A 25,976-nucleotide genomic window follows, 5' to 3' on the forward strand; every position below is an offset into this window, starting at 1 on the left:
CGCTGCGATGGCAGCCTTGTCTTAAGGAGGAGGCATTGAGGAAACCCGGCCTCTTTCTCTGGAAGTTCAAAAGGTGAGAGGTGATCTCATTGAAATGTACAAATTTTTGCAAGGTTTGACAATGTGTTTGCAGATAGGATGTTTCCCTGGCTGGCGATCAGAACCAAGGGACACAGTGGTAAAAGGCCTGCCTCATATCTTAGGATTGAGATGAGGAGAAATTTCTTCATTGAAAAGGTAGCGAATCTTTGGAATTCTTTACCCTGGAAGGCTGTGGAAGCTCAATCACTGAGCACATTCAAAAATAGTCGATAAATTTCTGTGGATTAATGACATCAAGGCAAATGGAGATAGCATGGGAAAATGGCATTGAGGTAGATAATCAGTCATGATTTAATTGAACAGTGGAGAAACCTTGATGGCTTAAATGACCTACGCCTATTCCATATATTCCTAAAATATGCTTGAGGAGAGCAAGTAAGAACAAGATTGTGTGTAGATACATTATTGCCTGGACACAATAGCTGGCTCAAATTTGCTATTTAGATAAACAAGGGTTCTGGGAAAGAAAGGGAAGTGAGGATTATCAGATCAGCCATGATCTCATTTGAATAGCAGAGCACATTCTATGCTGTAAATGGCCTACCTCTGTTCTTGTTTCTTATGGCCTTATTTTTTAATCAATTGCATCAATCAGATACTTTGTTTTAAAAATTATTTGGGAGAAATTATATTATATTACTGATATCAAAGACTTCAGAAAGTATTGAATTAAAACCAGAAATCACTACATTCCAAAAACTCCAAAAGTGGCTTTCAGGAGATGTTCTTAAGGTGTAACTCTACTTTCTTATCTGAAGACATTATTTACTGCAGAGATATTTCTTCAATGGAAGCAGTTATGCTTTAGTACCTCACATAAGTAGTCTTTGTATTTATGTGTAAATCTAAATAGCAAATTTGAGCCAGCTATTGTGTCCATACTGTATTCCACATCTATAATCTGACCTGAACCTTCTATAGTTTGAGTTAAACTTCCCTACTTTTATGTTCCAGTCCCTTTGAAATAAAGGTCAACATTCAATTTGCCTTTCCTATTACCCACTGAACTTGAATGCTAGGTTTTTGCGATTTACGCACAAGGATGCCAAATCCCTCTATTTCATACCTCTCTGCAGTCTTTCAATATTTAAATAATATTTCAGATCCTCTTGCCAGATAAATAATATTTCAGATTCTTCTTGCCAAAATGCAAAACCTCTCATTTCTCCACATTACATTACACCTGGTAAGTTTTTATCGATTCACTTAACCTGCCTATATCCTTCAGCAGTTGCTTGGTGGCCCGTAGCAACTTCTTGGTCCGGCATAGTGGTTTGGCCAGATCTCTGTGACCCATGGCAGTCTGTCAGTACAGTGAGGCAGTGTCTTGGCCTGTTTGGGGTGTCTTGGCATGCAAGACCCTACTCAGGAATGCTCTCGAGGCAGCGGGAGATTGGGGAGTGACAGCTTCAGCAGCAGCAATGGCATCATGGTCCAACGTGGGAAGGGAGATCCCCTAGTATCAGTGGCAACTGAGGTCTCCCGGATAGCGAGCTAAGCAAGGGACACATTAAAGACTTGTTGAACCTTTAACTTTATTCCTTTATTTTTCGTATTTTATTGTACTCCTCATGTTTTCATTGTTTAGAACCTTCATAGCGTCTAACAATTTGAATCAACAACAGAATTCTCGATGATTAATTTCCTGTTTTTCTAACATATTCCCAGTCCCTTCTTGCCCGACCTTGACAGTAGATATGGTAATCATTACTGAAAATGCTAGAAATATTCAGCAACTCTAACAAGAGTCTGAGTTGGAAGAAACAGAACAAAGAAGAGTGTTTGTAACTTGCAATTACTCTTTCAAACATGCCATAAACTTGCCACTTCCTATTTTAATGGTGAAGGGACAGGGTAAAACTGAGTGACTTGTCCTCTATCAGAAAACAAAACAGTTCCTAACTGATTTCAGGGAGATTGCATGTCTCCATGAGAACAACCTTTTTGTTTTTAACCATTTAATTTAGATGTCAAGGTCTGGATCTATAACATCAAGGTTATTGACTTTAAATGTTAACTCTGCTTCTCTGTGCAAAGATGTTGCCTGATCTGTTGAGTTTTTCTAGCAGCCACAGAATTTATTGTGTTTGCTACAGTTATTATACGCCTTTTACAAAAACATTTCTATGCAGAAATAGGCACTAAAATACATCTACTATTTAATAGTGGCCTAGCAATTCCGAATGTTCCACAGGATCAGGTCTCTTACTGTGGGGATTTCAAATGCTCTCATTATAAGTTGGTCTAACAGGATTATTTGCCAAGAAGATGGCTCACACATACATTTTGTAAAGATTTATGTTTGCAATGGTCCATGTCAAGTGGCACACATGATTACACATGTTTCAATGTCTATCATGCATGCTCAACAGCAAGTTAGGCACACATATTTTGCCTAGTCTACAACTGATATTCTTCACATTTTCGAATGTTTCATATACGATCATTATAAATTATATCTGCAGGGAACTTTGTCACACTCCAACATACAGATTGGTTTTAAAATAACCTCATCACTATTCTTAATTACCTAGGACTAACAGCAGCGTCCCCTCAATTTTCGGAAATAAAGGATTGCATTGATGTTAACATTCAGTAGGAAGAAACCTGCCCTCCTTAGCTGGTCTGGCCTACATATGATTTTAAACCACAGCAATGTGGAGTACTCACTGGAAATTATCTAGCCACTCACTTCGTTGTATCAGCTGTGAAAAATTCAAAATAGGAAGTAGTATAGCCGAGGCATCAGAACTGAGAAAAGCACCCCTGTGCCTCCAAACCCAGTAACATCATCTTCACTAATACCAAGGTATTTAAGTAAAAATTGGAAGCACTGTTGCAGAGACTAATCATGCAAAAGCCTGGAAGCCACAATCACAAAATTATATCTTCAAGCCAACGTCCAAGACTCTCTAACACCATACTGCTAGTTGGACTAATCCACAGAAATAGCAGACAGGTTTAAATTTGAGGGTGTAGACCTGGAATTCACCACATTAACTCTAGATACCACGAAGTCACATAGGTTCAGATCAATCATGGATAAGGAAAATAGATCACCACCTACCGCTCTTCATTAAGTTGAGAAACCATTTTGAACAATATTTGGAGGAACCATGAAAAATAGCACAGATTGAAAGCCCACCTCCACAATGCAAAGTTCATTACTAAAAAAAAGTGGCCGCTATCAATAAAACTCACCAAACTGATTGAATTCTTAAAAGTATAGCTTCTTGAGTTGATACACAAAATACTGCAGAATTGGAATCCAAGGCAGACAAGCAGGAGGCTGGAAGAACACAGCAAGACAGGCAGCATCAGAAATCAACATTTCAGGTGAAGAAGGGTTACACCCAAAACATTGACCTGTAACAATTGAGAACCAACAAGGGGAAAACCTATGTGATCTGATTTCTCCAATCTGCCCAACTCAGATGCATTATGCATGACTACACTAGAAGGAGTGACCAACACAACTTCTAGTTATTGTGGAGACTAAGTCCTGTTTTTGACCAAGAAAATCCTGAATATGTGCGCAGTATACCATTATGTTAAATAAAATGGATTCAGAGAATTTGAGTTTAGAAGACTGAGAGGGGATCTGATTGAGACATATAAGATTATTAAAGGATTGGACACGCTGGAGGCAGGAAACATGTTTCCGCTGATGGATGAGTGCCGAACCAGAGGACACAGCTTAAAAATATGGGGTAGACCATTTAGGACAGAGATGAGGAGAAACTTCTTCACCCAGAGAGTGGTGGCTGTGTGGAATGCTCTTCCCCAGAGGGCAGTGGAGGCCCAGTCTCTGGATTCATTTAAGAAAGAGTTGGATAGAGCTCTCAAGGATAGTGGAATCAAGGGTTATGGAGATAAGGCAGGAACAGGATACTGATTAAGGAAGATCAGCCATGATCATATTGAATGGTGGTGCAGGCTCGAAGGGCACGGCCTACTCCTACACCTATTGTCTATTAGAAACAAATCCTGGATAACTTAAGAAAAATGCAGAACTGAGGAATCTTTCTGAATCTAAAAACTAAAATTAGTAAAAGGCCTGCATTAGCCATATTATGTTGAGATTGTATTTATTAATATAAATGTTTGGCCAATTGTATGACTTAGTTACTGGTATGTGGAATTATATTTAGCAATTTGCCTTCGCTGCCACAAGTATATATAACATTTGCAAGATTAACAAATATACACTTTTTACTGAAATGTTTTGTCTAAGGGTTTGGTGTTGATTAGGAGATCAAAATTGCAAATTTTAGACAAGCTTTGCTAAGGAGCTATCCAGTCTATCTAGTAAGAAATTAAAACAAGTACAGCAGCATGTCCATTGGTTACATTAAGTTCAAATATAACAATGGAAAGGAACAAGAATCCGAAGACCCCTGAGTTACTGAATAAAATAGGCCTTTATTATGGTCCCGATCATTATCAAAGAGTTAGTAACATTGAAGCACGGATTAGGGCAGACTGGGTCCTAATGTGATGGTTTACTTATTGTCACAGATATTTTCCCTAAAGTGGGGTAGTTCAAAACTCGGGGCATATTTTTAAGATGAGAGGAGAAAGATTTTAAAAAAGACATGAGGGGCTACATTTTTTCTTCAGAGAGTGGTTTGTGTGTGGAATTAACTGCCAGAGGAAATGGTGGATGTAGATAGAGTTGAAATGTTTAAAGGACATTTAGATAAGTTAATGAATAGGAAAGGTTTGGCAGGTGGGTCTAGTTTAATTTGGGAACATGGTCAGCGTGGAATGGTTGGACTGAAGGGTTTGTTTCTATGTTTTATGTTTTTTGTGTGCAATAAGTAAATTATTAAATTACAGTCAGTTTCCCTAAATAAAAATATCCATTCACACTAGTGTGATATCCTGCCAACAGTCAAGTATTAAAATTGGGAATACTGAGCGGTGTATTGAAAGGGTCCTACATGGAAAATGAAGCAAAGTTTAGCAACTTATAGCCAATGCAAGTTGACAAGAATGGAACCCATCTTTTTCAAAGTCCCTATCTTGCTCCACACCAATGATGGATAGCTGAGACAATTATGATACTGGCAACCAATTAGTGCCCTGTTAGAATGGTTACCATTCAATTATTGGTTTGGCACACATTAAGGAGGTGAGCTGCAGCTATCCCATGTATGTAGTTGCAATTTAAAGGATATGTGGAAGCCATGACTGTGAACATAAAACATGTTGACCTGGCAGAGGCCAGGAAACAGAAAAGATGTAAAATAGCATAGAAAAGGAAAGCACCATGAATAGCCAACAGTACTGTCAAGTCAGAGTGAAAAGATTATACCGTTACCAGGTGAAGGATCAAGGATCTGCCCTTATTTGTTGACTCTGTGCCTATGCATAAATTGCTATGGCCTGCTGCAGCTCATATTTGAATCAACACAGAGTCTACCTACTTTGGAAGGCAATTTAAATACTACTACATGACACTGTCCCACATTGTTTTCCAATGCCCACATACAAGATAACTTTGCTTCTATTAGAAAACTGTTACTGTATAAATTTCAAAATGGCAACATGCTGCTCGGAAATGAGACTACCAAAAGTTCTGTCAAATAAGATATGCACTAGTTTTTATGCTATTTCTTAGTGATAGCTCTTCAACAACCAGTTACATAGTGATGTATGCAACAAAATTCCAAAGGATTTGTGTAATAAATACAGTTGTGACAACATTGGTTGATACAATTTGTGCAAACGTTTATACGTGGCATAACAGGGGGCTAGTTGAATCATCAGGATAACAGTCATCAAGCATGAAGTGTCATTAACTTGTAAAGAAGAGAACAAAATCTGTGATATTCTGAAAGCAGAATACTTAGGGTTCACAAAATACAGGCTTCATGGGAGCAAATCAAGTTGTACACAGGACAATTAAATTTGTAGTCTACCCTTCACAATGAGGAAATCAAATACAGTAGCAAGGACAACTAGGGATGGGCAATACAGGGTAAATGCTTACCCAGACAGCCACGCCCATGTCCATGAGTGAATAAAATAGAAAGCAGAACACAGCTTGCCCAAGCATGCCAATTTTCTTCACAAGCAATACTTGGTGGCCTTGTTACCGATCAGACCAAGAATTATCCAGTTCCCATTCCAAACTTTTTGTCTTTGCCTCTGGCCAGCCTAACTGAATACAAACTTCAGAAACATTATATTTATAACTCTGAAGTCTGTTAGTTTGAACATTGTAGTGAAGGTTCATAATATGTTATCAATGTTTGGAAACATGGGGGTTCTAAGTTGGGAAATAATGCATAGCTTTGCTTTAGATTTGCATTTGTATATTGTGTGTTAAGAACATGGTCCTGGTTTCATTTTAGATTTGTTCCGAGTGGGTGTAGCATATCTGAAGTTTGTTCATTTGTGCATCTTTAATGAGAGTTTGCAGTAAAGCTTGAGGTGAACAGTTCATACACCAGAAACAAGGTAGACCAGAAAAAAACAAAACTGTTGTGGGTCTAATGACAGAGACCATTAGAAAAAGGAACAGGAGTAGGTTGTTTGATCCTTCAAGCCTGCTATGCCAGTCAACTGGATCACTATCATCTGACAATCCTCATGTCCACTCTCCTTCCCTTTCTCCATAATCTCCGATTCCCCTACTGATTCTCTCTCTCAGCCTTAAGTATACCTAAGGACTCTGTGGCAAAGGAGTTCGGAAGATTAGCAATGCTGTAAGTGAAGAAATTCCTCAGCTTAGACTTAAATTGGCACCAGCATCAAAGAAATACAAACCCATCAAGATGATGAAGCAATGTGTGCAGAGGATGAAGGTTGTTAGTTTAGGTTGTCCTCAAAAAGTCAGGATTGGGGAAAAGTGCTAAATGGCTCAAGAGAATGGCTCAACAGAAGCCAACTATTATGGATGCTGGAGATCAGAAATATGAATAGAAATTGCTGGAGAAACTCAGGAGGTCTAGCAGCATCTGTGGAGTGTCAAGTGCAATAATATTTTTCTTTGGAACTAAAGTAGGCTGAGAAATAAGAAGTGTTTGTATTCTGTTGAAAAGGGTAGGAACAGGAGCAGGAGAAGCAAGTGGAACAGATGGTAAGGGGTGATAAGAGTACAAGGCAAAAGCTAATGGTAGTCAAGGAGTAATATCAGTGGAGTAGATTCATGTTCACTGTTAATAGCAAGACTCAACAAGGGTGATAGAGAATTTTGAAGCATTGTGAATTTTGAGGAAGATAGTGTAGAACCTTAAAAGGACATAAACAATTTGATGGAATGGGTGGACAGGTAGTCAGTGAAGTTCAATGTGGAGCTATTTGAAGTGATTCATTTGGTAGAAAGAAATTAGATAGACAATCCAAAGCGAGTAGAGGACCAAAGAAACCTCAGTGCATATAGGCATAGGTCATTGGAGGTGGCAAGACAGTTGAGAGAGTGGAAACGAAACATAGAGAATCTTCAGCTTTAATAGCAGTGATACAGAGTATACAACGAAGGAGGGTATATTGAACTTATATAGGAACTAATCTGGCCTCAGCTGGAATGCTGCATCCAGCTGTGGGTGTCACACATTAGGAACAGTAAAGATTTGCAAGAATGAAATTCTTCATTCGTGGAAACAAACTTGAAGACAGACTGGAAAATATTGACCATTTTCCTTGGAGGTTTTAATCGAGGTTTTTGAACTCATGAGGGATTTGGGCCATCTAGATAAGAAGAAACTTCTCATTTTTGAAAGGATCAAGAAAGGGGGCAGTGATTTAGAGCATTTGGCTAAAGAAGCCAAAGCAAAGACAAAAAGAGCAAATGATAGAAAAAAAAGTTTTTTCACACAACCAGTAGTTAAGTTCTGAAATGCATTGCCTGAGACATGTTTAATTGAGGCATTGAAAAGGGAATTAGGCTGAAATGAATAGGAACAATGTGCAGGGTTACTAGGGGATAGTAGAACAAAGGTACTCAATGAACTGTTTATTCAGAGAGCCAGTGCAGATATGATGGGCCAAATGGCTTTCTTTTGAACTGCAATGATTCTGTGACTGTCATTCTATAGTTGCAGAACTTGGACCTGTTCACATTTCAAATGACTCAGGCATGTGAGCATGCCAGTCTGAGCTGACCTCTGTCTGGGATGGAATTTATCATCTGTCCAATGCCCCAGATTTGTCTGCAAATGCTCTGGCTCAATAACTTGAGTCATCTCTTGGAAATCCCCAATGCATCATTTCACTCTGGACAAAGGAGTTTCTTGTATGGGTTGCTCTTTCCAGGATTCAATAACCAAGGTCGAGGGCTTCATGGGCCGATTGCGCTTGGGCCAGGTGCAGGCCAGGAAGAGCATTAGGGCCCATGATTTCTGTCGCTACCTCAACTCTTGAAAACTCAACTTGAAATCCTGCTATCTGGAGGAGATGTAAATCCTTTACTCACTGGGGATTTGCAATGCAGGGAGACGCACACAGCTGTCCTGAGCAGTGGACTATAAAATCAGATTAATCAATTCAGGGACATCTGCAATTTGGTGGAGTAGTCAGCATTTCACATCAACATAAGCGGGATGTGTGAAGTTGCTCCAGATTTACCCTGTATGGAGGGAACCAGGCAGATTGGAGGATTCCTCGTCGGCCTGGCCACAGTTTCTATCATCATGTCCAACTAATGTAATTTAGGCAGTTATGTGGCTCCCTATCTGCCTCTCCTTTTCCTAAGGGCTACAGTAGCATCCAGAGGGAGTACACAATGGCTACTGGTTTTTCTTGCGACTTTCTGTGACAGATAGGCCCTTAGAGGGGTGATAGGAAACAGAGTGCATCGCCATCCCTTAATTTGTCTAAGTTTTCCCACAAAAGTTTTGATACAATATATTCAGTGGGTCTCTAACACTCCCTCTTGGTTAGCAATCTTTTAATTGGGTCAAATTTAAAAAATATTATTTAGTTACATAATCTTTTTGTTAGTTTATTGACCATTACAAACTAACTGACAGATGAACTTACACACTGATTATTTTACATTAATCAAATGAAAACAGTATCATTTGCGGAGTGAAACCAAGAATCATATGGCATTGCTTTAATTATTAGTTGGAACAGTTAGGAATCAGGATTTGAGTTTAGCTGCAATGTCCCATTTTATCCTTCACTGCTGGGCTTTCTGGAGAGCAACAGCTAATATAGTTTTGAATTAACATCTGACCATGAACAGTGCAGCATTTTCACAGAACTGCAAACCATAGCTTGCATGCTCAAGTTTCTGGACTGGGACTTAAATCAATGCTACTGGCTCAAAAGTGACAAGATACAAAGATTGATATCCCAGAATTCAAGTTATTTTCCCCTCTTCAGCTTGTTCAACATTCAGAAATTGGAGGAGTAAAAAGATAGAAAAACATTTCCACACAGATGACTGCCTAGTTTTTGATAAATTTGAATTCCACAACAGAATCTACTCAGGTTTTATTTTTGCAAGAAACCTGTTTCCTGAAGATGTCCATTAAATGTGCTTGCTGCATGGAATATAACAATTATGAACATATACATCATGTTTGCTGAGGAATTTTATTTTTAGTGTGGAATTTTTCTAGAAATAGTAAACCATTGTTCTTGATAACAATTAAATACTTGACTGTGATCTGGATTAATAGTTATTCTTCTGCAGTTTCCTGCATTCTTCTTTAACTTGCCATGTAAACAGTCTGGCATGCCTTATGTCAAGATGCACTATTTGACTACAGACAGTCGTGAAAGAACCAGACTACCATTTATAGTTTTCAAAGTTCAATCAGTTTATATACCAAATAACTTGTGATTGAGTTCAGAAGTCTCATAACTTACCTCTGGCAACTTTACCTTATGTAAACATAGCCAAATCAATTAGCTTTCTGATCTGATCAGTTAATCTCCTTACAGTTGTCATAGTCTAATACCATTTGGATATGTTAAATGTAAATATCCTCAACAGCATGTGAAAAATATTATTTAGTTACATAATGTTTTTGTTAATTTATTGATCATTACAAATTAACTGACAGATGAACTTGCACCTTGATAATTTTACATTAATCAGATGAAAACAATATCATTAGAGGAGTGAAACCAAGAATAATATGGCATTCCTTTAATCAACATTTATCACTTTCTATTAATACAAGTTTCAGTTCACTTACATTTTATGTGGCTTATAAAGGATGAGATAAAATTAAATGGAAAAGTATATAAAAGGCAAAAAGACAAACTGAAGTCTTGATAACTTGGAGATGCCATCTTGAGAATGTAATTTAAAAGTAGTTCTGGGATTTACATATCCAAGAACAGAAACCAGCATATCCCATTATAAAATATGCAAGTTTTAATCTAAGATTGTTTACTGTATCACATCTCCATGACACTGGACTCCTTTGGTTGTAAATTCTGCAAGCATGATCTTAACCTCCACAATCACCTGAAGAAGGAGCGGCGCTCCGAAAGCTAGTGCTTCCAAATAAACCTGTTGGACTATAACCTGATGTTGGGTGATTTTTAACTGAAATCTTGATGTATGGGAGAGACAGAAAAACCAACAAATGTTGTCAGAACAAACAGTAAGAGCTGCAGAAAAGGAGCACAAAAGTATAAATATACATGATGTCTTAGGGCTATCGTGGAAATAAAAAGATTGTCATAAGTCACATGACAACAGATGTGATATATTCAAAGTAAGTAAAGATATACAAGCATACAAATTGGGAGCATGAAAAGCCATTTGGTCCCTTTAAGCCTGCTCCCCAGTTAATAATGTCATAGTTGATCTGATTGTGGTATCATAACCATTTTGCCACCTAACCCCATATCCTTCGACTCCCTTGTTCTTCAGAAAGTAACATTCTTGAATAATTATTTTGTACTATTAAGTATTTGCAGTGAAGGAAGAGGATAGCATTTTAAACATCCCATGGAACCTAATATTGAATTACGAACGGGAACCTGCTAAAAACAAACATTTGCAAAACAACACTAGTGAGGAAAATAATTGCACTAAACTGTTATAAATACCTCTGATCAGATGGTTTCTTTTTCAGGGTTTTAAAAGAAGTAGTTCTCAACAATGCAGCTGCTGAAATTATAATCCTCTAGTGTTCTCTCAAAATTGTACATGTCACTCCACTTTTTAAAAAAGATCAAAGAGGAAACCTGAGAATTATAAATTAGTTAACCCAACACCTGTTGACAGGAAATGGCTATAATGAAGGATTGAGTAACTGAACAACTTTAAAATAGTAAGTTGATCAGAGTCAGTGTAGATTTTCAGGTAGGTTATGCACCGTGGGCAGCACGATGGCACAGTGGTTAGCACTGCTGCCTCACAGCCCCAGAGACCCGGGTTCAATTCCCGCCTCAGGCGACTGACTGTGTGGAGTTTGCACGTTCTCCCCGTGTCTGCGTGGGTTTCCTCCGGGTGCTCCGGTTTCCTCCCACAGTCCAAAGATGTGCAGGTAAGGTGAATTGGCAATGTTAAATTGCCCGTAGTGTTAGGTAAGGGGTAAATGTAGGGGTATGGGTGGGTTGTGCTTCGGCGGGTCGGTGTGGACTTGTTGGGCCGAAGGGCCACTGTAATCTAATCTAATCTAAGACAAATTTGATCAAAATTCTTGGAGGGATAACTAAATATTGGACAGATAAATGTCTATGGATATTATTTATATGAATTTCCAAGAGGCATTTAATTATGTCCTTTATGAAAAAGACTAGTAGCTAAAGTTGATGCACATGGAATTAAAGATAAATTATTACCCAATTATTTATTAACAAAAGAAAAACAGCATATTATTTAAATAGAATTTTTGCAGAACTCTGAAGTACAGAGAGATCTGGGTGTCTTGTATGCAGGTATAGTAAGTGACTTGGAAGTCAAATGGAATGTTTATTGCAACAGAAATGGAATGTCCAAGTTTAGATGTTTTGCTACAGTTATGCAGCGTATTACTGAAGTCACATCTAGCGTAAAGTCTTAAGTCGTCTTATTTAAGAAAGATTGCAAATCGGTTAGAAGCGGTTCAGAGAAGGTTCATTCAACTGATACATTGGATAGGGGGTGGTTACCTCTAAAGGAAAGTTTGGACAAGCAGGAGCTGTACTAACTGGAGTTATGATGAAAGACAGATGATCTTATTGAAATATACAATTCCACCTGATCCAGAATCCTTTTTGGGAACTGAATCTCACTGGTTTCCCCTCTCCTTTGGAGCTGCAATTTGGTTAACCATAGATAAGCTGTTTGGCTCATCAAGGAGAGATTAAAGAAGGGCCTGTGCCCGAAACGTCGAATCTCCTGTTGATTCCTGAAGAAGGGCCTGTGCCCGAAACGTCGAATCTCCTGCATTCCTGAAGAAGGGCCTGTGCCCGAAACGTCGAATCTCCTGTTCCCTGGATGCTGCCTGACCTGCTGTGCTGTTCCAGCAATAAAGTTTCAGTTTGGCTCATCAAGCCTACTCCACCATTCAATAGGTTTGTTGTTTATCTTCTATCTCAATGCAAAAAAAAATTCTCATCTCAGTCCTAAACGGCTTACCTGTATCAAGAGACAATGACCCCTTGTTCTACAATCTCCAAACAGGTGAAAAACCTTCCCTATATCCAGTCTGCCCAGCCCCGCCAAAAGTTTACATGATTTAATGAAATCCTCACCTACTCTTCTGAACTCCCGCACACAAAAGCGTAGTTGACTCACTGGATCAAGCTCCAATTCTCCTGTGAGTAACAGGCTTTTTCTGGTGTATATCTTATGGCTGTAATAGGTCCAAACAAGACAGGATAAGTAATATCCATGCTATGAAAGATCAATGCATGAAGTATCCTCTTATTGCAATTACTGTGAACAAGCAGGTAAGGAAGCAGCGAAGCATACTCACTATATTAGTGGGATATTACTTATTCTCCTCATGGGATGCAGGTCACTGGCACAGCCTGCATTCTTGCATAATCCCTAACTGCCCTCAGCCATTTCAGAAGACCACTTGGAGTCAACAATATTACTGCAGTTCTGGAGTCATACATAAGTCAGAACAGGTTTCCTTTCCACAAGAACATTGGTGAACCAGTTAGATTTTTACAACAATTGATATAGTTGTCATGGTCACCATTACTGAGAGTAACTTCTGGTTCCAGACTTAAAAAAATTAATTTAACTTCTACCAAGTGCTGGTGTATGCTCAGAACACCAAATAAGGATCAGCGGGTGCCGTGGTTCCAGCTCAGGGTCTGATTCCTAGGACCACACCCCAGGTCGCGACGACATCTTGAAGTAGCAAGGCTGAAGTTAAACATGGGCAAGACCACCTCCTCCTGGTTACTATGCATCGCCCTTCCTCGGCTGATGAATCAATACTGTGCTATTTTAAGCAACACTTGGAGGAAGCACCGAGGATGACAAGGGTGAAAAATATACTCTGGGTAGGGGATTTCAATGCCCACCACCAAGAGTGCGGCAGCATAAACACAGTGGCTACAACAGCAGGTCAGAGGCTAGGAATACGGAGGTGATAGCAAGTTTTGGGAAGAGAATACGGAGGTGAGTAACTTGTCTTCTGACTCCTGAAAGCCTGTCATTCATCTACAAGGCACAAGTCAGAATTTGATGGAGTACTCCCCATTTGCTTGGACGGGTGCAGCTCCGCCAACAGTCAAAAAGCTCGAGACCACCCAGGTCAAAGCAGCTCACTTGGTTGACACCACAACTACAAATATCCACTCCCTCCACCATTAATGATCTAAAAGTTGAATTTCTAAAATAGAGGAAGGTTAATTTTGATGGTATTAGGAAAGAACTTAGAACAGCTGATTGGGGGTAGATGTTTGCAGGTAAAGGGATGGCTGGAAAATAGGAAGCCTTCAGAAATGAGATAACAAGAGTCCAGAGACAGTATATTCCTGTTAGGGTGAAAAGAAGGGCTTATGCCCGAAACGTCGATTCTCCTGTTCCTTGGATGCTGCCTGACCTGCTGCACTTTTCCAGCAACACATTTTCAGCTCAGGGTGAAAAGAAAGGCTGGTAGGTGTAAGGAATGCTCGTTGACTAATGAAATTGAGGGTTTGATTAAGAAAAAGAAAGCACGTATCAGATATAAACAAGATAGATCGAATCAATCCTTAGAAGAGCATAAAGGCAGTAGGAGTATACTTAAGAGGGAAATCAGGAGGGCAAAAAGGGGACAGAATTAAAGGAGAATCCAAAGGATTTTTACAAGCACCTTAAAGACAAAAGGGCAACTAGGGAGAGAAAAGGGCCCTTCAAAGATCAGCAAAGCAGCCTTTGTGTGAAGCTGCAGGAGATGGAGGAGATATACTAAATTAGTATTTTACCTCAGTGTTTACTGTGGAAGAGGACATGGAAGACATAGAATGTAGGGAAATAGATGGTGACACCTTGAAAAATGTCCATATTACAGAGGAGGAAGTGCTGGATGTCTTGAAACACATAAAAGTGGATAAATCCCCAGGATCTGATCAGGTGTATGCTAGAACTCTGTGGGAAGCTAGGGAAGTGATTGCTGGGCTCCTTGCTGAGATATTTGTGTCTTCAATAGTCACAGGTTAGGTGCTGGAAGACTGGAGGTTGACTAATGTGGTGCCACTGTTTAAGAGATGGTAAGGACAAGCCAGGGAACAATAGACCAGTGAGTTTGACATTGGTGGTGTGCAAGTTGTTGGAGGGAATCCTGAGGGACAGGACATACATGTATTTGGAAATGTAAGGACATAGCTTTGTGCATGGGAAATCATGTCTCAGTAACTTGATTGAGTTTTCTGAAGAAATAACAAAGAGATTGATGAGGGCAGAGTGGTAGATGTGATCTATATGAATTTCAGTAAGGTGTCCAACAAGGTTTCCCCATGGGAGACTGGTTAGCATGGTTAGAGCTCATGGAATAAAGGGAGAACTAGCCATTTGGATACAGAACTGGCTCAAAAGTAGAAGGCAGAGGGCAGTGGTGCAGGGTTGTTTTTTCAGACTGGAGGTCTGTGACCAGTGCTAGAAGAATCAGTGCTGGATCCACTACTTGGATGTGAGCATAAGAGGTACAGTTAGTAAGTCTGTAAATGACACCAAAGTTGGAGGTATTAAATAGCTACATTCCAATATAGTGAGATGCAAAGTGATAAAAAGATTTAGAGGAATGTATTGACCAATAGCCCTCATATGTGAAATTATATCTACATTATAACAATAGAAATTAGAATTGCAAAAAATAGTTGGATTATCATCACAGAGTAACTGTAGCATGGCTTGCATGTTAGCACTGGGGTGCAGATATACATCATCACTGGGCATTAAACACATTATGCCTACGGTGTACTTCCACACCGTACTTTAGGATATTAAAATTAAATTACTTTGAAAGCAACATGGAATTCTTTTTCTTCTTAGGAGCTCATTATTTTAATGAACAATCGTTAAAACAAGCATTAAAATAAGTGTTGTGGAGCTTTAAAAAACACATTCCTTCTATCCCACTGTGAATATCTGAAGTACAGTACAGATGTGAAACTTTATACATTACAAAAAGCAACAGCTTTATTTCGTTAATACATTTTCTTTCCTTAGTTTGGTGGCAAAATTAATTGACATAAAAATTTTCAGGCTGGCAGCATGCAAATTTCAACAGCATTCAAATCAGTGGAAAAAATATAAGATTGCCAATTTTTCCCTGAAATCATAGAATCTCTCTAGTGTATAAGTAGGCTATTCAGCGCATCAGATCATAGAGTCATAGAGATGCACAGCATGAAAACAGACCCTTCGGTCCAACCCATCCATGCCGACCAGATATCCCAACCCAATCTAGTCCCACCTGCCAACACTTGGCCCATATCCCTCCAAACTCTTCCTATTCATATACCCATCCAAATGCCTCTTAAATGTTACAATTGTACCAGCCTTCACCACTTCCTCTGGCAGCTCACTCCATACACGCATCACTCTCTGTTGGAAAAAGTTGCCCCTTAGGTCTCTTTTATATCTTTACCCTCTCACCCTAAACCTATGCCCTCTAGTTCTGGACTCGCCGACCTCAGGGAAAAGACTTTGTCTATTTATCCTATTCATGCCCTTCATGACTTTATAAACCTCTATAAGGTCATCCCTCAGCCTCCAACGCTCCAGGGAAAACAGCCCCAGCCTGTTCAGCCTCTTCCTATAGCTCAAATCCTTCAGTCCTGGCAACATCCTTGTCAATCTTTTCTGAACCCTTTTAAAGTTAGGTCCACACTGACCATCCTACAGCATCCTCCCCACCGCCCTACCTTCCTCCACTCTATCCTTGTGATCCTGTATTTTCTTGGGCTAATCCCTCCAACCTACACATCTCTGGACACTATGGGGCAATTTAGCACAGTCAATCCATCTAATCTGCACATCTTTAGACAGTGGGAGGAAACTGGACCACCCGAAGGAAACCCACAAATGCATGTAGAGCATGTGCAAACTCCACACAGACAGTTGCCTAAGGATAGAATCGAATCAGGCGCTGAGGGAGCAGTTCTAACCACTGAGCCACCATGCCACTCTCCATGACTTAATTTGCCATTATATTTTAGTTGTTACTAATACATTCATCAGGACGCCCACTGAAAAGCAACCAGAGTTAAAGTTGGAATAAGTTATACTTTTATAGCTAATGGCAAGGTTATTTTCCTTTATTCATTGCATTTATCGTCTTTTGACAGAAAAAGGTTGTCTCATATGTTCTGCATGACCTTGTTCAGATTATACTTACAGCTGCATAAATGCTTACTACATTATTCTGCTACTTGTGTAGCTCTGCCTACTTTGCTTTGAAACTGCAGGTTAGAACTTTAAACTAAATTCTTGAACTAAAGAAAAACATTTATGTTCCACAAATGGCATTCTAGAAACACAACAATCTGCTTCCAACTGCAGCTGACTAAATCGGCTAGTCTCTAGAAATATTATGAAGTTACAGACAGACATTAGATAAACACAATTTCATATTATCTTTGTGTACATACACACAAAATTCAAATCAGGAAGAAAAATGTTCCAAAAGACATGTCGAATGATCACTGAGTTATCAGTGAAACAAAGATAATCTCTTGGTTTGCTATCATACCTGCATCAAATATTGACCTGCTCACTTCTATGTTATCAATCTAGACCAAGTGGGCTGTTCATTGGCTCCTCAGCCTTCAATGTTAGTTTCAGTCAACAAACATCACAAAGGAATGCTACTCCAAAATGGATAGTAACAGCAAATATATAAGGAAATAATCAGGTTAATTGTTTTTTTTTGGAAAATAGTCCCGATTTTGACATGTAAACAGCATTGCAAGCGTTAAAATTTGATAATTCTGTTTTTGTGGTGTTGATAGAGGACCAAACATCGGCCAGGTCACAGAGTCTAAGTTTGTTACTCGCCTTCAAAATAACGTCATCGGTTCTTTTACATCCATCCACCTCCAACAGAGCATTTGATTAACAGATCTGATTTTTGTACTCAAGCTCTGGAGTGGAAGTTAAACCAGAACCTAGTAAAAGAGGCAAGAGTGCCGCCAACTTAACCACAATGCTGTGTGTTGGAAAACAATGGCAACAGACTAAAAGAGAAGGGGTCAAATGGTAAGTATGGGTAAATATTTAACTTGTGGTTTGAGCGATGAAGATATTTTGATTAGTTACTTTTAATTATTACATTTGCATTATTTACAGCAGTATAGAACAGGAACAGAAATGCAATATAGGCATCCTGAACTTGTCAGAAGTCTTAACAATAAAATCAAAAGCTTAATGCAAGTTGCTGCATAATCTATGTAATACTCCTAACCTTTCTTTGTAAATGATCAAAGAACAAGTTTGATTGTTTTTAATAAGGTTTCAAATTTTGAGTTTTGCCTCAATATACAATATTAAAATTACAGTTGCTCAAAGAACTGACCTTAAAAAAATTTATAATAATTCCTTGTGTGTCTTTCCTCAAAGTATGCACACACAATAATGGCTTTTATTAATCAGACATAGTCTGCAGGCAGCAAAATTGTAGCAATTTAAAATCCTTACCAATTTTTCATCAACTGTGATGAGTTGCCTGTCCTTGGTTTGAGTTTGTGCCAGTCGCCATGTGGAAGTGCTCAATTGCCTGCAGTGCCTGACAAAAAAAAACAGAAAAAAAGTGTTTCCAAGAAAAACATGGCTTAGATTGATTAATATTGCATACGGATTTTAGGTTATTAACATTAGCCTTTTAAGAAAAATGATTCAAACTAAGAATTGGCAGTGCCGATATCCTATTTCTCCCCACTTAATTCTGTCTGTTTAATTTCTGTCAAAGTCCCATCAGCAGTTCACTGCATTTTACATCAGACTGCAGATTTTTTCAGTCAGAAACTGCCACCAGCAATGACTGACTTGAGTGTGCAAATTGAAGCTGGCTTGTCACGAATAGACAGTGCAAGGAGACAGCAAGTTTCAAGAACATTTTTTACATGTTTTGGTTAAAGACCCAACATACCCCAATGATAACCAAGTCTAAAGAAGTTTAAAATATGCAATTTAACCTATCCTCAATCTTTTTTAAAACATCAGCATTTTACAAGTGAATTATTTTCAAAGCATTCACCAATGATTTTACATATTTCAGTACATTCCCAATTCTTTCAGGTTTGTCACACTGCTTTAAAATTGGGATGCCAACACTCATATTTCATTTTCCAGTGAAATAATAAGCTTTAAAAATGCATTTAGGTATCAAAACCATAGGATTTTAAATTTAAATTAATCTTTTAAATATTTAGCCCAATTTTTTTTTAAATATAGAAGGTCATAAAATACAGAAGTGAGTTGTATGGCAAACTTAAAAGGATACTTTTCAGTAACCTTTTTTCTGTTTTCATTTTTTTTCATTTAATAAGCAATGCATCAATACAAATGCAACATAAAAATACAATCATATAGAAGAATACCATCAGATATATGCGGTTACTCCTAAGGATTCGACACAATGTCAAATTCTGGTAGACAGGTATATCAGCTGCAGTCTCCAACCTTTCAGTACAATGCCAGTTGATACATGTTCCAACACTTGCAGGGACGGCAAAAAATAATCATGATGTGCTCAAGGCTGGGGCACAGAGATCCTGTGAAAATTTAACTCTGAGAGAAATCAGGAGTATGGAGGAAGATGGATGCTGATATCGGAAGGAGGAAAGCTTGAGGGGTTGGGGGAAGGGAAGAAGTTGACCACAAATGGGCTCAACAGATGAAGGCTGAGTTTCAGAGATCAGAGAAGAGGAAAACTCTGCAACGAGACAAATGGGCAGAAGAGAAGCCAAAGGCTTCCTTCAAGCATCAGGGAGAGTACTCTTGTTTTCCTTGGCACAAAAGTGTTGTAAAAACTCCATGAACTGGCATACTCACTTCCTTTTCACTGACAGATTTCCTGGAAAATCCTGATGACCCTCAAGGCACTTGTCAAATTTAAATTAGGTTCGCAACTATGCTATAGTAGTCTGATATATATTATTAATAAATTACCCTTGGTCTTCAAGGCATTGACCCACATGCTTCAAAACCCCACCATGCATAGTGGATCCTGGGGTTCAAAATTGAGACCAAACGCTCAATGTCAGTATCCATGAATTGGACTTTGGAAATAAGCCAATAGCACATAAATTATTTTAAATGAACACCGAGTGACAAACATATTAAAACCAACTTGGCTGCAGGGTGAACCACAAAGGAAATGGAACATTAAACTCTATAACCCAGAGCAATAGATGAAACCAAATTGAGAAAGCGTTAGGATTGAGAAGCATTAAATACGATCTCCCCTGAATAAATTTATGAACCCAGGAGCCAGGAGACACAATGAGGCACTATATTAAATAACACCCAGGCAAAAAGTACATGGAAGGATATTATGAATCTGATTTTTCCTACCAAGATAATATTTATATACTAGATCAAGGAGAAAAATAAAGACCAAGAAACCTGTAAGGAGACACTGAAGTGATAACTTTACTGAGGTACAGGAATTATTATGGACAATTTATGAAATTATACTTTAATGCTAGGGGAAAAGAGAAAGTTGCAAACAAGGTGTAGAGGTACTACTTTTTTCAATGCACTGTACATGGCTCTGTTCATTCAGGTAAGCCATTTCAGACTGAGATGAGGAGAAATTATCTCACTCAAGAGTGTGGTGACCATATGGAATTCTCTGCCACAGAAGGACTTTGAGACAAAGTCATGCAATATATTTAACGAAGAAGTTGATAGATTTCTAGAAGTTAAAGGTGTCAAGAGATAGGGAGAAAGTGAAACTATGGAACTGAGATAGAGGACCAGCCATGTTCACAATGTTTGGTGGAGTGAGCTAAATGGGCAAATGGCTGACTTTTGTTCCTATTTTCTATGTCTCTATCAATCATAACCTTGACTATGTACATCTAAACTACAAGGATGATTCTAGGTTTAAGGGATAGAGTTTACAAGGAATGGGTAAAATACGAAGGCTGCTGAATCTGAAATAACAAAACAGAAAATGTAAAATTATTGTGGAAGCAAGAAATTTGAAATAAAATCAGATAAAATAGAATTATTCAGCACATCTGGCAGCATTTATGGGAACAGAATTAACAATTCAGGTCAGTGACATTTCATTGTAATTAGCAGAAGTCAGAAATGCAGTAGACTTTAAACAGGTGAAAGGTTAGAAGAATGGGGGACAGAGCAAAAAGGGAAGATCTGAAATTGGATGGAGAGGAGGTAAAAAAATGACAAAAAGGTTGGCAGTGCAAGGCCAAAGGGAATGGCAAAGATCGAGCAACAAAGGATGTTTTTAAAGGAAAGTCTGATTGGAATTTTCATAGGGGTCTGCTTGTTTCCTTTTTAAAAGCAATATGCAGATTTGTAAAGTAAACTATAAAGACTGACTGAGATAGTCCAATTATAGTTTTCAAAGTTATGACAGAATTGGCCAGGTTAATTGTGGAAAATGTTTAACGTGGAAAAGTGTACATTTACGAAGAAAATATAATTAAAATTCAAACAAATTAAAGTATAGGAAGTGAGGAGTAACAGGAAAAGTATGTTTTCACAGGCTTTTAAATTGTAAAGTTAAAAATAATTTAGTTAACTAGGATTTTTTTTAGACAGAATAGATGAGAAGGTAAGTACAGCAAGCTTACCAAACCAGCACAAGTTTATTGAACCTAATAGCCTTTATACTATTATGTTCAATCCAGTATTATGGACAGGTAAAATTAATTAAAATAGCTAAAGAAATGTTAGCCAGAATTTCAAGGAAGCAGGAATACAAAGGCATGGACATTATGTTACAATTATATGAGAGTAAGATCTGGGTCATGCAATTTAGGGCAAATACAATGACCATAAAGGATGTAGCAATGCAGGTTCATCAGAATGGTACAAGCCTAAAGGGTTTCAATTATAAGGACAAGTATGGACAAGGTCTGTATTGCACTTGAAGTTTACAAGAGCAAGCGATCATCTAATTGAGGTTTTCAATGGTGATTGTTACAGTTTGTGCATGGTATTTTGTAAATGACATTTTAATGTCATTTACAAAATACCATGCACGGACTGCAACGAATACTACATTGGACAGACAGGCAGGAAAGTAGCCACCAGGATACACAAACACCAACTAGCCACCAAAAGACATGACCTACGATCACTAGTATCCTTACATACAGACGAAGGACACCAGTTCGACTGGGACAACGCATCCATCCAGGGACAGGCTAAACAGAGACATGTATGGGAATTCCTAGAGGCCAGCATTCAAACCAGAACTCTATCAATGAACACATTGATTTGGACCCCATTTACCAACCTCTGAGGAAAAGAACCGGAAATGATATCACCCACCTTTAACAGACCAAGGCACATAAATAGAAAGCGGGATAGAACACCAGCACTTCACCGGAGGCTCACTGATGATGTTACCTAACATGATAATGAAATGTCTGATAACAAACCTGCCAGCTCAGTGGACAAACTTACAAGCTGACCCTCAACCTGAGCTACAAATCTTCTCAAAAATCGCAAACCAAGTCACGTAAACTGAGTCAAGATATAGATCAGCTCTGATGAGACTGAATGGGATTGGGGATGGCAATAGTGGTCTGAATGGTCTATACCTGTTCCTTGGCAATTTACATATCAAACTTGATTTCAACAAGCTATGTTTTCCTTTTAGTTTTGGCTCAAGAAAATATTTTAAACATACAAAATGTATTCATATCTTCAAATTATTTAAATTAGCTTTTTTTGCTGGTTATGCAGATGAAAACTTTCTTCAGGTAGACAAGTTGCTTTTCTCTCACATGGATTATAACTGTAGCACATTTAAGATAAAAAGGATCTTGGTTTTTCAGATTATTTGAGCTGTGAATTTGATGTTTTTAAGATTTTTGAAGCTCAAATTTGATATTATCAAGCAGCAGCTTTGTAGGTGTCTTCAAATGTTGCAACCTTGATATTGCTAAAAATGCAGTCACTGCTCTAACAGAATGACCTCTGATATTCCCAGAATGTTGTCTCTATGCCAAATTAATAAAACAATGCAAAATGCACTCCACTAACCAGTCTGCAATTCACTGTTTGAAATAGGTTTACCAAAGTTCAAGGATGAGACAAACAGCTGTCTAGACTTGCGAAAAGGCTTTGTTCTGTCTACAGTGCAACAAAGAGTGCATTTAGCACCCATATACTGAAAGCGCCATTCAATCTGTGACATATGAAGAGGTGAACAAAGAAACTGCATTTTTTTTGTAAAGTATCAGACAACCTTGGGGAGAAACGTAGTACTAAGCTTTAGAATGGGCCTGTTTCACATCAGACAAGATGTGGTTGGTGCTCAACTGTGAACTGGAGTTCATACTGCCTAAAACGAAACCTAAAAACATAGTGATAGTCCAGGAGAAATTCAAAATCATGGGAGCAAAGCAGTTTAGCTTGTATAACGCAATTCAACAGTATTCAAAGAAGATTCAATTTCCATAATTATTACTCTGAAAAGATTTCATGGGAAAACAAAAGAATAACTGTAAGAGGACCCAATGATTTTGTGATTTCTCATCTCAAATTGATGAGGCACAATACAATGAGAAAATAAGTGAGAACCATCGTGCATTTCCTCCACTTGATGTCACAGTTTTTTTTTCTGTAAATTTTCTACAAGAATTTTCTGAAGATTGCAGAAACCCTGCAGACTGTCTCTCTCATATAACATGAAGATTTTAAAAGGCAGATTCTCAAAGACGTGCAGCAGACTGCAGGTTTCCCAAGCTGCAAAAAATCTTTAGCAAAACAGATCAATTCAGTGCTCCAATGTTAAAATATTAAATGTTGGAGAAGCACGACTACTAGCATAATTTTGGTGCTAGAGACTGAAATTTTTAAAAAGCTTAGGAATGACAGAAACCAAAATAGAGGGACATGGGAAGAGGCATCCAAGGTGAAAAACGCAAGCTTTTCAAAGTTATTGCTTGCAATAATGACTTGTAGATCAAAATTTTAGTTTTTAACATAGGCACACTCATTCATCATTTCTTGAATTTAAAATTTGGCATGTGTGTATAAAACTTCTACTTACATGAGAAAATAGTAAATTCAGCTACAACCTTACTGAAACTCACTGACTATTGGGCTTTCCGAGTTCAGAGCTGAAATTAATAAATACAATGAAGACTGAAGAGCAGTAACCTTGTTCTCAGCCTCTATCATTGTAAATACCTTAACTTAAAACCCCGAAGATCAGGCTTCTCCAGTTTGTCTGGTAGCCCAGTCCTAGAGTTTACCAACTTGTCAATATATTTCTCTCGACTCCTATAATCAGTTGAATGGTCTCGCAGATTGCACTAACAGTATCTTAATACTTACTATCATTAAATGTAAAGCTACTTGTCAAGATTTTTGGATAGTTGTATTTAATATGTGTTACACCTCTTAAGTTATGATTACCCTTTGTGGGCAGCTCTTATGTCAAGGAGACAGACCCTCGTAGTTCTTCCTTCCCACACACTCACCACCTAGCCAATGGGTATGTCACATTGTTGGAAAGAAAGAAGAAAGTAGTAAAAGAGCACAAACAATCAGCATAGAGACAGTTAATAAGTGTTTAAGAATTTCTCATGAAAACATCGGTTTTGGATTATAGAATCTTGGGCCTAGATCATAAGGCATTGTAATGAGCAACCGCAAAGAAATCAATTTATCAAATCGGTATATAATCAATCAATCAATCATCACCACACAGGATGACAACTATTAAGAGATCATGCCATGCAACCACCACATCTACAACAAATGATAAAATCAAATGAACAAATCAGCCTTCCTGGCACAGGATACCAAGGATTTTTGGAATGTTATAAGTGAGGAAGGGGCTGTGGAGGATAAACACAGTAACCATCAGGAAAGAAAAAAATACAAGGGAAACTAATGGGTCTAAAGGCTGATCAGTAACTTTTCCTCTTATGGCGAGTGACAACTACACACTCCACCCTCCCCCAAAATAACCACCGTAATACATTATTTTTAATTACATCCCGTACACCTAATCCCAAATCTTGTGGGGGATGATCATTGCCTGATACTTAAATCAGGGAATAGACCATTACATATTGAGTGATCCATGGACAAGTGCTCAAACTGATAACCACTAAAATGTGTTGAAAACAAAATAATCATGGAAGGAGACGGCTGTTCAGTCCATCGTCAATTAAAAGATTCAATTGTATTTTAAAAGAATGCAAAGCCCCAGTTTCTTGAGTCTTCCTTCATAACACAATACAGTACACCAGTACAGATGACAAGCTGAATGGACTTTCTCTGCACAGCCTCAGGAATTTGTCTTTTGTTTTGGTGACAGCATGTTAATTAAAGTTGAAGTCTAGCCAGAGCTTGACAAAGTTTACTCACCATCACCTCTGATTTGTATTCTACAATCTTATCTAGATAGTTCAACATTCTGTTTACTTTATCAATTGCTGCTGTGCAATGACTGTATGTGTCGAGTTCAACTTCAACTGTAGCTATAGGAGTGTCATACACTGAATGGGAGCGCCATTTCATCTTCCTCTCCAAATTTACCAACGCACATTTCAAAAAGCCTTTTGTGTTAATTGTTTACAGGATAAGGACATTGTTGGTTAGGTAGGCACATATTGTGTATCCCTACTTATCCTTGATGAGGTCATGATTTGGAGATGCCAGTGTTGGACTGGGGTGTACAAAGTTAAAAATCACACAACACCAGGTTATAGTCCAACAGGTTTAATTGGAAGCACACGAGCTTTCAGAGCATTGAACCACCTGATGAAGGAGTGGCACTCCAAAAGCTAGTGTGCTTCCAATTAAACCTGTTGGACTATAACCTGGTGTTGTGTGATTTTTAACTTTGATGAAGTCAAGTTTTCAACAGTTCATTTGGGTTATCATTTCAGTCAAGTGAGGTCAAGATAGCAAAGGCAGGACATTCCCTTTCTGATTCCAAGTTGACTACTGTTTATTCAATAGTTATTGTATAGTCAGTCCTCAAGTTTATTCCTAACAAAACAATTCATCTACTTTGCCTGGGATGGAAGAACTAATAGATCTGCAACAGAATGAAAAAATGCTGGAAAACATCAGCGTATGGGTATAGATTGAGCTGCCAGAGGAAGTGGTAGAGGTTGGTACGATGACAGCATTTGAAAGGCATCTGGATGGGTATATGAATAGGAAAGATTTCAAGGGATATCGGCCAAGTACTGGCAAATGGGACTAGATTAGGTTAGGATATCTGGTCGACATGAACAAGTTGGACCGAAGGGTCTGTTTCTGTGCTGTACATCTCTATGACTCTGTTTGGCCACATTTGTGTTGA

General features: G+C 38.4%; 1 protein-coding gene across 1 annotated transcript in view; it reads right to left on the reverse strand.

Annotated features, from left to right (window-relative positions):
• The window catches only part of ndufs4 (NADH:ubiquinone oxidoreductase subunit S4), a 172,203-nt gene that overhangs the window by 101,924 nt on the left and 44,303 nt on the right, over positions 1-25,976 (reverse strand). The window contains exon 2 of the mRNA XM_043688445.2: positions 18,143-18,230. Coding sequence (XP_043544380.2) covers positions 18,143-18,230 — 88 coding nt within the window. The remainder of the gene's footprint in view (positions 1-18,142; positions 18,231-25,976) is intronic.

This window comes from Chiloscyllium plagiosum, unplaced genomic scaffold (genome assembly GCF_037043375.1).
Source record: "Chiloscyllium plagiosum isolate Xiang-an unplaced genomic scaffold, Cpla_swu_hap1 HiC_scaffold_1, whole genome shotgun sequence".
NCBI lineage: Eukaryota > Metazoa > Chordata > Chondrichthyes > Orectolobiformes > Hemiscylliidae > Chiloscyllium > Chiloscyllium plagiosum.